At 40.3% G+C, this 14386-nt stretch overlaps 1 protein-coding gene across 5 annotated transcripts in view; it reads left to right on the forward strand.

Moving 5' to 3' along the window:
• The window catches only part of LOC116312983 (LIM domain containing preferred translocation partner in lipoma), a 180364-nt gene that overhangs the window by 88662 nt on the left and 77316 nt on the right, over positions 1-14386 (forward strand). For all 5 annotated transcript variants that reach the window (XM_039606737.1, XM_031730526.2, XM_031730525.2 and 2 more), the window contains one exon: positions 3927-4049. In XM_039606737.1, the coding sequence (XP_039462671.1) occupies positions 3927-4049 (123 nt within the window). The remainder of the gene's footprint in view (positions 1-3926; positions 4050-14386) is intronic.

Raw genomic sequence — 14386 nt, forward strand, 5'->3', positions numbered from 1 at the left:
AGACCTTTGAAGGTGCTGGGAAGGTTTTAGAAGTGGGAAACCTGCATGGATTTGAAATGCACAGCAAAAAAAAAGGAAACTGGGCCTTAAACTGGCTTCTAGCTCAGCATACGTCCCTTAATCATAATAGAGCTCTTTGGTGTTTTTACATGTATTCCCACGTATTACCACTGGGGCCTTTAGGTGACAGGAACTAAAACAGACAGAGGCTGGACTGATGGGACTGCATCATTTGTGGTCTGTATATGATAAATAAATGGTTTCTTTTGAATTGTAAATCATGCAGACATGTGCGAGAAAAACCCCAGAATATAAATATAACATATAAATTTGCATGATATGGGCCCTTTACCTCAGACTGCTTTGTTCCCGTAGGTTAAAAATGCAAACCTAATAAGAGTATAAATATTATTGTTTTCCTTCGTGTGTGAACACCTCAGCTTTTGGAGATCGGTGGTTTTGTCAGGACAGCTGTGAAGTGTAACACATTAGCTGAACAGGATGATGGTTATAATCATGAGCATTAATTTAGTTCCCTTTTTTGCTGCTGTAATTTTTGCCACTGTTCTTAATTTTTCTTGTGTGGAGAGATGAAGGAAAAGATTTTCAAGGCCTGAAATTACATAAGAAATTCCGTCCCTCAATTAGTTTTAAAAGTGCTTTCCTGTATTCATCTCGAACTTTTCTTTTCCTATCACACCAACTGCAGAGTCTTTCTGGCCTGCAGTTTAATTCCTTAAAACACCACGGGTATCTTAATTATGTGTCCTGCAGCCAGAGCAGAAGAGAACGCTGTTCAGAAAAAAAGGAAAGATATCAATCAAAAATGTCTGTCTTTTTCTCCAGGCCTTAGTGGAGAAATTCTACATAGTGAATGAATAAATCAGCGATTTAATGGTATTTTACTTAAAAGAAGCAGAAATATGCTCTTGTCTTTATCCCCCTGGCAGAGGGAGATGTCTGGATTATGACACGTAAAAGCCGAGACCTTTAGCGGGAGAGAGAAAAACAAACCTCTCATCCTGGCTGCAGTTCACATTACGAAGCCCTACACGGCAAATTCCTCCGCAACACAAAGTCTACGATGTTTCCTTTCATCCTCCTCGTTATCACCGTTAAACAAGTTTGCCCGTTTTTTCTTTTGTTGATTTGAGACAAGCCATTAGTGTTTTGCTTTGTTTACTCCCGCTCATGATTGCCTTAGATGTTTTTAAGCAGCAGCTCTGCTCCAAATGGAGGCAAGCCCTGCCTGTAATAGATTGTGACAGGTAATCCAAACACATAACATTAGAATAAGAAGCAGTCACTGATCCAGCCAACTCAAAAAGCCCCCACAGGCAATTGCAAGAAGTCTTCTTGCAGTTGCAGCATAGTTCAGAAGACTAAAAATACATCTGTCGTTCCATGGAGAAATTCCCGGGAATTTTGTAGAAAACCGGGTGCCACTATCGGTCAGATCGCTTTAACTACTTTCCAGATTTCTGCGCATCACTTTTGTTTTTCCTTTTGATTAAATAGTTTGTGTCTTTTCATATGTCGAGGTTGCATTTTTCTCTGAAGCGAAACAGAAAAAATGCGGATGAATAAATCAGTGACTGCCGCTGCAGTGATCCTGTTACTGATGCTTTCAAGCTTCCTCTGATAATAACAGAGTTAAATAAAAATCACAGCAATTCTTAGCATCCTTTGCAGAATACATTCAAAGTGTGGATTAAAAAAAGTTTGACTTTGATTTTAAAGAATTGACCTTTCTGTGTGAAATAGTGCTGGATGAGATTGTGATGAATAATGTATGAAGAATGAGATACTGTAAATCCAAGAGCAGTAAAAAGCAGGTTAATAGTGCACCGTGTTATGAAAGTTGTCTTTCATACAATGCATCGTTTCTTTCTCACTGAGAGAAGTCTCTGCTATTGATGTGTGGCTTTCAAAAGGATTGTCTGAGGTCAAGGTGAAACATGAACTTGTAATGCAAAGTTTAAGAAGTGCGGAGAGAAAAAAGCAGGAGAGAATATTTCTGAGCAGCACAGAGCTAGAAATATTCATCGCCGGTGGCATCTGGTGACAGTAACTTAACCCTGTGAACCCGGGCTGTACCTGTTACAACGTAACCCACACCCAAGGTGAGTGTTGCTGTGACCAAGATGCATGGATTAGAAATGCACAGATTGCAATTTTCTTGGGCAACTCCACTTTAAGCGTGCCGATCACGATTTTTGCCAGCTATGGTTTTCTACCAAATAATTATAATAATGAGAATCCTAACAATAACAATTTACAGCTTAAAACGCTAAAAAAAAATGATAAAAAACAATTATTAAACTTTAAGTTACAAGATCTGACTCAGGAACTGAAAATAAAAGGTTTCCCCTGCTGAAAACGCGTACAAATCACAAACTCAAAATTGGTCGCTGTACACCTCCCCACCTTTACCTGACAGATTTTATTTGACCTCACCAAACAAAGGCTGGTACAAAACTAATGCCAGGTACTTCATCATTTACAGTACAGCGGTCCCTCGTTTATCGCGGGAGTTACGTTCTAAAAATAACCCACGATAAGTGAAATCCGCGAAGTAGCCAACTTTATTTTTTACAATTATTATAGATGTTTTAAGGCTGTAAAACCCCTCACTACACACTTTAAGACTTCTCTCAGACAGGCATGAACATTTTCACACTTTTCTTTCTTGTTTAAATACTCTCAAAGTTCAAACCTTGTAGAAAAACAAGTCCAGTATTATAGAATGAAACTAAAGGCACCTGCAGGTGACGACGTTTCATCGACGTTGTGTTTGTTGGGGGGAAAACTTACAAACATACAGTACAGCACTTCAGAGTCACACTGCTAGCGATCGAAGATTTATGTAAATTTGACAAGCTGAACGCTTTCTGTGCTACACAAGACTGATTGACAATGGTCTGCGGCCAATCAGGATGCAGAACACAATGCGCTGTAAAAAAAAAAAGCATGCAAAATTGCACAAAAAAAAAATCAGTGAAACAGCAAGGCTGCGAAAGGTGAGCTGCAATATAGCGAGGGACCACTGTATGTTCATAACTTCACCAAATAAAAGGACATCAACCCGTTCCTCTACTGCTTTGATCCATTGCTAATACCGAGGCTGCTGGCTTGTGGCTGGCTCTGACCTCAGGATCGCTTTAGATTTAGCCACTTTTCATTTGTTGGCTTCTTTAAAATGTCCATGTTAAGCTGGTGATTTAGGTTTGTTGACACAAACGTTTTCACTGTGGTCCTCTAATGGGGTTCAGGGTCAAGGCCAAGGAGTGGAAATCGACCAATTCTTGTCCCTGGCCGATTGGTTGGTGCATCTGTGGTAGATTTACCATTTGGACAAAGGAAAAAAAACAAACTGCCGCTGTGCGAGTATGAAACAGACTGCGTGATGCTGATGTTTATATCTATATGCTGGTCTGATTGCATTTCTCTACAGTCATGAATGATACTGTTGGAGCACTTAAATACTGAACAACAGTTACTTTACTAAAATGCAGGAAAGAGAGAAGACTTCAGGTCTGATCAGGCATTTACAGAACATATGACTACCAAGGAGACCAATCAGATTTGGTGTTGCTTCACTTCACTTTGATTTGTACTAACTATGGTGTAACTATAGTCTGGGTAGGCTGGAGAGTCACCATATTGCTAACACAAGGCTATAACGTGCATAAATCCATCCTTATGAAGCACGGTGGAGGCACCATTAGGCTCTGAAAGTGCTTCTCATGTTCGAGGAAATCTGCTCACAGATTTGGCAATTTTAGAAATTTTTTGAATAGCATGTTTTTAATTTTAATGTAATGTAGAAGTTCAACTAGTGCATATATTTCAAATGAAAGCTACAACACAGTAGAGTGTGCAAACAGTGAAGGAGTCTCAACACTTTATCGTATGTCTTCTCACAGGTGAAAGGCCCAGAAAAGACGCTGGAAGAGAGGCGCTCCAGTCTGGACGCAGAGATCGACTCCCTCACCAGCATACTGGCAGACCTGGAGAGCAGCTCGCCCTACAAGCCTCGAAGCACACAAGTACGTAACCTACAAAATGTCATGCAGATGTGAGTTTAAGGCTGTGCTTTTCTTGGGCATTTACTGCAGGCCAAAGTTGAGAATGACTTACTGTTGCAGTTTCTGCATGGACCTATAAGGGAAACATTAGCCTTTTAATATTGTCAAATACATTTTACAGAAACTAAATGTAAGCAGAATTGATGCTTTTACTTATAATACTTAAAAACCTTAGTAGGACATGAAGCACGCTGTTATCAAATGCTTTTACTGACGTATGTGAGTGCAGCCACTGTTGGCATTCAATAACACTCATATTAACACAATAAATGGCACACTTATAGACCTGTAGCTGCTGTTCTGTGAAGTGTGCTAAAAAATGCAAAGAATAATTAAAGTTTTTTAAACCGTTGAATGTTTCAAAATACGAATTAGGTTTCCACATGAAACAGACCCATATATGTTGCATCTTTTTTAAAAAAAAATGCAATAATGACAAAATGAGTCTTGACCTATATCATTAGTTGATATTAAACGATATTAACGGCAACTTCAAAAAGTCAAAGCCTTGGGCAGTTCACTAAATTGTTTGACACACAATGAATGTAGGACAAGCGGATAAAAAAACCTTAACCAATTGTGTTTGGCGTAGGAAGGCTCAGTGGGGCTTTGAACACATGCGGATCATTTCTCTAGTGACATATTCGAGCAAAAATGAAATACCTGAAAGGGCGTTCTCTGTGGGGGCCTCATACTCTGTGGATATGTGGCTAAAGCGGAGTTAAAACAAATCTTAAAGGTGTTGCTTTTTCTGTGGATTATTTATGGAATAGTTACCATATCTGCTTTGTTTCCTTGTACATTTATTCAAGTATTTATATGTAAGTCAATAATTTAAGACTGTGAATTATTGATGTGGGTATTCGTGGGGTCCGTATCTTCATACGAGATCTACATCTTTAAATCCACTGACCTTTGTGTGAGTTCAGGAAAAAATTCTTCAGCGACTTTAAAATGTAAAATGCTTCGGTTTTGGAAACTCACACGAGGCAAAGTTAGGTTTACAAGTAGTCTGAGAAACATGGTATTTTGGGGGACGTGTGCAATGTGAAAAAGCCAAACAAAGACTGAAGATTGCAAGTGTTGACGTCCTTTGGTTAGGTGACTCCTGGCTCTCTGGTTAGAGGGAGAGGGAAGGGTGTACTGCTCACAGAGTTAAAATTATTGCACCACACAGGGGAAACAAAGCGGACACGGAGAGAAAGGAAGTAAACGCTGCGGCTCTGAAATGATACGCTTTAACGGCAATAACTAAAACCTGACTTGATGATTTCTAGTATGCTTACTGTTGTGGTGAGCGAGTGTGTTCGTGGGTGCTGATGTGGGGAAACTGTAATAACATGAAATTATGTGCTCATAAAATATGGTGAAATGCTCTTTTGACAAATCAAATTGACATCTCAGCGTATGTTTTTTTCAGAACAGACAAGGTAAAAAGACAGAGGTTGATTCAGAGTCTGAGCAGATCGGGACGTCTGCAGGTCTCGTCTCTGTCAGTTTTCCGAGAACTCGTCTTTGCAGTACCGGACAAGAATCGTGTTTGGTAATATTTTATGCTGCGTTTCAGTTTTCACCCAGAGGTGGCACCGGTTTGAACCATTCTGCAAAATTAAATGCTAATGACTTTTTTCATTTAGTTCTTCGTCCGTTATGTAAAAAGCAAAATTTGCCGTTAGGATAAATAACTGCTGAAGCTCCACGAGTTAAGACATTGCGGAAGAGGACGGCATAAATAACAGAACCTTGTTTAAAGGTAAAATGAATAAAGTGATGAAAAATGAATGAAAACATGGCATTTTAAGGAGAAATCAAAATTTTTCTTTCCAGCTGATTTTTTTTGGGCACGTTTTAAACATGTTGAGTCGATTTGTTGTTGTACATTAACACTCCATCACCTCATTTCTGATGATTCTATGACACAGTTTGATACGCGTGCATGCATATGTGTAAAGCAACCTGTCCAGCGTTGTACCCAGCTTCTCGCCCTAACTCGCCGCCTGACAGCTGGTATTACTTATTTTAGCTCCAGTTCCCCGTGACCTTGAATTGGATTGGTGGAAGAAGATGGATGGATGGAAATTTTTTGGTTAATTCTGGTATGTTTTAAAGGAGTAGTTTGACATTTTGGTTTCTTTCAGTGTATTATAAGGCTGGCTAAACCCCTAAATTAAACCCCCTGCTGGTCCTAACCGTAAAATCTTGATAGCCTGTTTTTGCTGTTAACGCTTCTAACGCTATAAAAACATCTTGAAAAAGAAGTAACGAGTACTATTTTAACTTTTCAACATCGATGGTCATTCTTTGCTGTATGTGACTGATGGTCCTCTCTTGCTGGTTTTAGGGTTAAACAGTTGATGTGGATTGATAGTGCTGTATTTTCGTACTGCCCCATCCCGTCCTCTTGTTGGTTGAAGTCACAGTGCTGAGGTTGACAACTTTTGTGGCAGAAATTCTGCACGTATTGCCCCCTCCATACCTTTCCATCTGGTCTGCGTGGCTTGTGCCAGTTGGCAGCTAGTTTTTCTATGAATTATTAAAGACCATCGATGCTTGTAGTTGTTTTCTGTTGTTGCATAAGTGACTCTGCTTTTTATTTTAAAGAACTTCATTTGCATTTCTGCCAGTCTGCAAGTCAGTTCAAATTTTATCGTTCCAGCTTGCGTTTCTTACAGCGGTTAGCGTGTTCTGGGTTCGAATCCACCGGCTTGCTGAAGCCTTTCTGTGTGGACTTTACCTATGTGGGTTCTCTCCGGGTTCTTGGGTTTTCTCCCACATTTTAGGTTAGGAATTTGACTGTAAATGATTATCTGTCTCTCTGATAGACTTAAAGGTGTACCGAGGCAGGGGTTGGACTACGTGATGGCACCCTTATCTCCCCTGAGGCAATCAGATGGATTACCTGCAATTGCTTGAAATAAAAAATATATACATATATATGTATATGAAAATAATCAATTAAAAAAAGGGCATTTCTATACAGAGTTTATAGGGCTTATCAGTGGTTTTTATTAAAAACAATGACTACCTATGATATGTAACTAGAGCCCTTCCACCAGCAGAGCTTGTGAATATGTAAGGAACAGGCATGAGTGACATCAGCCTTCTCATCTCATTGTTGCCACCCCCCAGTACCAAAAGAACAAAGTGTGAATCTCCATAGAGTCTCTTTCCATATTTGGGTGCCATTGCTGGCCTGTAAGCATCACAAAGGAGGCTGCTGAAGTTGCTGTTTTTACATAAATCTGCCGATTGGAGCTTTTAATCTATAAATCATTATTTGGGCTAATATTGTGGCATTAAAATAAAGTCACAAAATGAATCTTTCCACATTAAATACACCTCTGCCTTTGGGCCGATTAGAGATCTGTTTCACCGAAATGACTGGTAAAAGTCATTTCACTGGTATATGAAAGTTGGCAACTTGATGTAAAATACTCAGATTTCCTGAAATGTGAAAGCAGACATTTTAACAGTGGAGTTAACAGTATAACTATTTTCTCTATTCTTCTGTGTAAAGCTGTACAGTATACAAGAGCTGACCTTCAGACTGCAGCCCTACAATATACTGTTTATAGTCTACGTGCTGTTAGCTGTCAGTGTTACAAGGTCATGAATTTTAACAGTGTGGAGAACACAAAGCATCTGTGTTTCCTTTATTCTCTTTCTTTCTTATAAACACATAAGGATTTCTATTCATACTGACAATGCACGGGTGCCCACACGTACACGTGTAATAAAAGGAAGCACATCTTTGGGATGTGAAGCTTCTAGCTGCTGGCTTTTTTTTTTTCCTAAATAAAATATATGATAAGTGCATACCTTTCCTGAAGAGAAAAACCGTGCAGCGTGTATTAACAGGGGTCTGAAAGCTTTTGTCAACATGACTTGAAAAATTGATGTGCGCCTGTACAGCTCTGTGAGAGGCCAGCTTCCCAATGTCATACTAACTAATGTATGTCTGTCGTGTTGGTTCTACCTGTGAGGGTCAGATGTGATCTGCGTGTTTATTTTTATCATAATCTGCTGCGAGCTTTCGGGGTTATGGGTGGGAAGCCACACCACCTGTGTCTCAGCAGAGTGCGCATACATTCTGTGACATGTATTAATAATGAAACGTTTCACGTCGGACGTTTTGCAGAGTTTGCTAACATCTCTCTGCTATCATGATGCCCTTTTGCGGTTGCCGTGTAAAAGATTTAGCTTTCTATTTGATTGTTTATTTTCCAGAGATACGAGCACTCTGCAGTGCACGCACACACGCACATATGCACCCACCCACCCACACACACACACACACACACACACACACACACACACACACACACACACACACACACACACACACAGAGTTACTTTCTACTCAGCTGATGCTGATTCTAGCTGATTAACTCAGGTTGACCTTTTCCCCTACCCAGCTGCTCCTGTCAGTCCATGCTCAGGCTCTTTCAATGCATTATGTACAACATAACACTGGTGTGTATGTGTGTGAGTGTGTGTAATGGGCCAGGTTTCATACTCCAGCATCGGTACAACTGCTGCACAGTAATCTTCCACTTGTATAAGCAAAAGAGCAACGAGTGCTCTTGATTTAAGCTTTCTGTGCGCAGGCAATCACACAGCCAGCACTCCAAAATCAATAGACCACCCTGCGCTCTGCCTTCAAGCTTCTAGGAGAGGACTCTTCCCTCCCGACGGTAAATTTGGAATCAGAGAGGGGACCTTATGTGTGCTCGCCTCCCAGATGAAATTGAAATGGACGTTGCTGCTCATTCATAAAAATCTAAGTAGCATTCCTGCAAACATTCAGCCGGCACTGATGCTTCACAGACATCAAAACAATTTTGTTTGCTTTAGTTGGTATTCTCTGTGGCATAACAGTGGGTAATGAAATGTGATCATTATATAATTCCCATTTGTTCTCTCTCCAGTTCCATCTTAGATGCCATTTGTTATTTGACACAGTTAACTAAGTTTGTGCTGCAGTTTGCTTGCTTTATCCTGTGACAGCAGAAATTAAGGAAACGCTGATAATAATGTTTCGGCCTTTATCGAGTTAGTGGTTTCTGTTATTTCTGGTGATGCCGCACTCAAATCAAAAGCATCTTAATGTTGTTAAAAGAGAATTTCTTTAATCTTCTTTCACTGGTTTGTTGCTTTAAAGGTCATTTTGTTTATTAGAAATAATTTCTGTTAACAGTGCACAGATTCACTGGCTTCACTTCTGTTTCTTCTTCACCTCTGAAAAATCAAAACTGCAGCCAACAAGGTGATAAAATGAATATTTTTACTGTTTAAATATGATCAGTTTACACCTTTGCTATTCTTGCGGTGACGGGACAAAGTGTCTACTGTCCAAAAATAGGTATGTACTGCAGTCAGACATCATGCAGTCGCTCTCGTAACACCAGCGTGCTGCTTTGTAGAACCAAACAGATGTCATTTTTTATTACTCAACAGGTTTTTGCCTTCCAGAGCTCTCTAACAAGGTTACAATCACTGACATAAAATCTATAGCAGCAAAGCATCCTTGTAAATGAATTTAATTTATCTTTACTCATAAGATTGGAGCCTTCCATGTAATATACTCATAATACAGACACACTGTCCTCTGTGGGTATGACTGTCAGGCTGTACGTTAAGCTAAAAGAGGCTATGCTGTTCAAATTAATTTTTTGCATATACACACTTCAAGCCATTTTTACCATTTCCAAATGTAAGATTTTGCTTGTTGAGGTGGGCTCGACATTAATACTTTTACTTTCAGATAGCTGCTGTTTTCTTTTCATTATTTCCTGCTGTTTTTTTCTTTTTAAAGTTAAATATTTTAGCTTAAATTAGAAACGTGAAAATTAAAAATTTTGTTTTTCTTTTTTTTTCTCCTTGAAACACCTCATTGCTGAACTGCAATAGCTTCATGGTCCACTGAGGGACCACAGCCCACATTTTAAGAATCACTGTTCTAAGTGAAAAGTTCAGAGACATCTAAAACTGCCACAAATATAGATCTAAAAGCAAAGACGTAACAAAGAATAAAAGATGTTAAACTTTGAGGCCCAAGAGTCGTGTTGTCGTCTGACCTCCACTGTTTGAAACCACTAAAAGTATATAAAGATGGGCATTGCAGCATTCTAAAGCCAGTTCGTTAAATTCATTTCCACCTAGATATTCCACAAAGTGCACAGTGGAAGCGTTTAGGAACCACAACTGCTCATGAAGCTACAGAGCGAGGTTGCCATGTGCTGAGTCATAAATGTAGCGCGTGCTCTGCTGACTCAATAACTGCGGAGCTCCAAACCTCCTCTGGCATCAACATCAGCACAAAAACTGTGAGCCGGGAGCTTCGCGGCATAGGTTTCCATGTCTGAGCAGCTCCTGTAGGTCTAATGTGTCGGTGGCCCAGTACTTTTGTCCATATAGTGTAGCTTACTGGAACCACTGATCTTCGCCAGTGTTATCTACTTCAGTTAGCTACTTTGTGCTAACAAACTAGGCCCTGAAAATGAATTGCGCTGGGCTATTGCACAATATCGAGCTTTTGCTGGAAGTTAGAGACAGGACGAGTATGAAAACCTAGGGTGTTAGCCCAGGTGGAGCTGCTGGGGTTGCAGATCTTTATAGTAAACCTTATTTGTGCAGCAGTAATTTCAAAAATCATCACCAACACACTATTAAGAATTAAAGAATGAAATTGCTGCTTTTTGAATACAACAAGCAGCCACCACTGGGCCACCTTTTTACGCTCCATCACTGGCTTACTGCTTGTTCGAAACCTTGTTTGAATATTTAATAACTGTTTTTATTTGGCACGGTGATCGGAGGAAACACAGGAGAGTGTGTTCATGCTAAGTCCTGCAAGTGAAATGCACTGAAATCTGAGCCCAACCAGCCCTACTAATATGCAGCGTAGGCCTGTCTAAGCACATCAGATCTGTTGTGGGGGAGTTAACAAGGAGGCCCAGATGAGTGTCAAAACAGTGTGCTCATCAAGCACCAGAGCAGCACCACTGCTTTGGTGGAGGCTGCAGAAGCTTCTCCTGCAACCTCTAATTCACACTGACCTGTGGTGCATTTCTAGTAATCAGATGAATCAGCAGCCCTCCTACTGAGATTCTTCAACATCCAGTTTATTTTGTAAACTGTCAGAAGAAAGCAGAATATTTCAACTCTCATGCGCGCCTTGACATCAAAGCTAAATATGGTGGATGGATATAAGAATAAATGTATAACTTTCTCATCTTAAGGATATTTTAAAATCCAAATATCTGCACTCTGTCAAATCTGATTTATTTGGTGTATCTCTTCACACTGATTGCATTCACAGGCAGAGATTGATAGATTTGGTGCCCTGCTGTTGGCTGACTATAGAGAGCATATTCTGCTACTACGCACAGGCACAAGGGAAAATACAGAAGCAAAAAGTGTCACCTAGTCCGCCAACAGCAGGCGGTAATTACTGTAGTTGTTTCTAATCCCTGTTACATGCTGTAAAATGTAAAATGTGTTGACTTTCGGAATAGGAAATGTCATATCTGAAGCTCAAAGACAATTCATTTGAGTCCTATTTTAATATGAAAGAAGTTAAAACAAATAGTCTGCAAACATGTTTTGTCTTTTTGAGGAGAAATGTGTACACAGCAGTAATGTACTTTACTAGTTATCCACTGTATAACCAATTAAGTAACCAGTCCCCTTCCCCCTGAAAATAAGCAGTGACATTTTTGTCCCAATTAAATTCTAATGTGCTTTCTCCATTAAAGCAGCAGCAGCTTGTTCTGATCTGATTCAGTCTGTTATGATAAGATTTAAGTTGAAATTAAAAAGCTCTCCCCGTCTGATGGCTCCACTCTCTGTGAAACAATAATGTGCAACGCCATGAATAAAATATTGAAAGCCCGGGCTCACTAAATGACATACACTTGCCCCCATAGTAAACTTCCCCAGTTCTGCCATGCTGCATCAGGAGGCGTTTGATGGTGTCTTGGTGTGCGGTGCTTTAACTGAGGTAGCATCTTTCCAGATGGATTCAAAGAGGGAGAGATGCTCAGCTGTTACTAGGCTGCCCTCTGGCAGTGCCACAGCTTCTGGGAGCAAGGTTGTGCGACTCACTTACACTCATGGTTCCACCTCAATTAAAAACCTGTCAGCGAAGCGGTTTCTTTGTTTCCACGCATGCAGGGAACTTTAGTGCAAATGTTGGTGCTGTCTGCAACGATGACTGCTGATCATGGCGGTGCCTTTCAGAAAAGAGAAATGACTGGACCCTGGACTCGTTTGACAATTTCTGTCACCCACCGATAAGTTGAGGGCTCTCTGACTTATGGTGTTTGCGCTCTTCACTTCTCTCGACAACAGTTTGTTTGATCTATATGTTGAGTATCGTCCCCAGAAAGTGGAGCACACAGTTTTGTGGGGTTTAAAAGGTTTCCACCAGTGTTTTATTATCCCAGTGGTTTGAATTACTACTTCTCTAGAATATACAGTATATAATGTTTGGAAGCCTGAAATATAAGTTCACAGTTTTTACAGTATTTAGCTGCCTAGTGCGTAGTTTGTCTGTCCGGGTATGTTAAGCTAGCAGCCTGGAGGGCACTCACAACCATCTAAATTATCAGTCATGTAAAGTATGAACGTGGATTAATGAATAAAAGTAACTTAAGGTCAAAACATTATCTGAACTGTCACTCCCAATTCCCTCCTTGTGATAGGCTCCCAAGAAGATGGTTTAAAAACAAGTCAGGGCTTCAAAGTGCTAATAAAGTAGTCATACGTGCGACTATCTTTTGAGTCTACTCGTTAAATTTTCACCTGATTGCATTTGTGTAAAGCTGTTCCGCCTGTCCCATCGGAGCTGTTTATATATGTATATTTAATACAGAGAATAAGCAAAAACAAAATACAGTAGGTTCCCATTAAAAGACAAGCTCAAGTCAATTTTAAATTTGCTGTAATTTTATGCAGTATTATGTGCATTTATGTCTGCCCTATTTCTCCAACTGTCCCACACAGAAAAAGCGTTTTTATTTAAAAAGCTGGCAGGTACAGTATGTTTCATCTCTTTGGCTAACACTGTATGAAATCCCAAATAGAAAGGCACCGTCACTCATCCGAAAAAGCCACAGCGCTGCATTGTTCTGCTTGCATTTTTTTCCTCATTGTCAGATATCCTGATGTCTCTATAATAAGTTGTCATGTCCATACAAAACAGATGAGCATTATTGAAGTGTGCTGACAGTTCAGCTAAAGTCGAGCGCTTGAAATGCTGCTGAGATGGATCTTACCACATGAGTGCCCTAAGGAGCCTTTACTTCACACTGTGCCAGTCAAGCCATACTGTGACACTCCCATCTCTCAACAGGCAGAGCGTTGCGTCTGGCACTCACTGTCACAACATGGCAGAATGATAGGCTCGCCCTGCTTGCTCCCAAGTCTCCCACTGATCGTGGCGTCTGCTGAGCGATCTCAGAAAATATAGACTATAGACCTCTGCGGTGGTACCTCGGCTCCCTGAGAGTGTGATGGGGTTTATGACCTTTCTTCAGCTCCTCTTGTTAGGCTCGAACTCTGGAGGCATCTCATGGGAACGCTTCACCGTTTCAGGTTTTTGTACAATCCCCTCAGGTGTGCTGTTCATCCTATCCACATTTAGTTGCTTTTGAGGTGCCAGAACAATAACGATTATAACATTTACATTCATAAATGTGTCAGAATATTGTAAGAAACACAAGATCCGAAACATTAGAAAGCCCCTTGATTCTGTCATTGGGGGTGTGCTTCTGGATGCGGTCCAAAAATCTCTTATTTTCACAGTTTCACACTTTTCTGTGGGTCAGATTGGACTCTTTGGTTTATTTTTATTTTTCTGAATGAGTGACGCCGTGAGCTAACCCATCCATTAATGAGATAATTAATGATTATTCAAAAGTTGTGGCTGATTGGTCGACCGTTTCTTAGCCTCAGGTTGAGGTTTAGTTCAAATTCACCTCCCATCACCTCGCCGTCGTCTTCTTTGTTTTGTTGCCCTTTTCGTCTTTTAACTGTGACCACAGTGGCAAACTTTGCTCTAAATTTTCATTGAGGAACACTTACAATAGAGTGCATGTAGAGACACTATAGTAGCAAAAAAGGTCAGTCAGAGTGAACGCGAGTAGCCGGCTTCTGTTATGCCTTTAAGGACAAATTGTAGCCAAACAAATGAGCGCTTTACACATAAGCAGTTCAAGCTGTGAGGACAAAATGTTTTTGTGCTCAGAGGTGACAGCTCAGTAATATTAGCCTCGGTTGTTTCCAGCTTGTGCCGC

The sequence above is a fragment of the Oreochromis aureus genome, linkage group 23 (assembly GCF_013358895.1).
Source record: "Oreochromis aureus strain Israel breed Guangdong linkage group 23, ZZ_aureus, whole genome shotgun sequence".
NCBI lineage: Eukaryota > Metazoa > Chordata > Actinopteri > Cichliformes > Cichlidae > Oreochromis > Oreochromis aureus.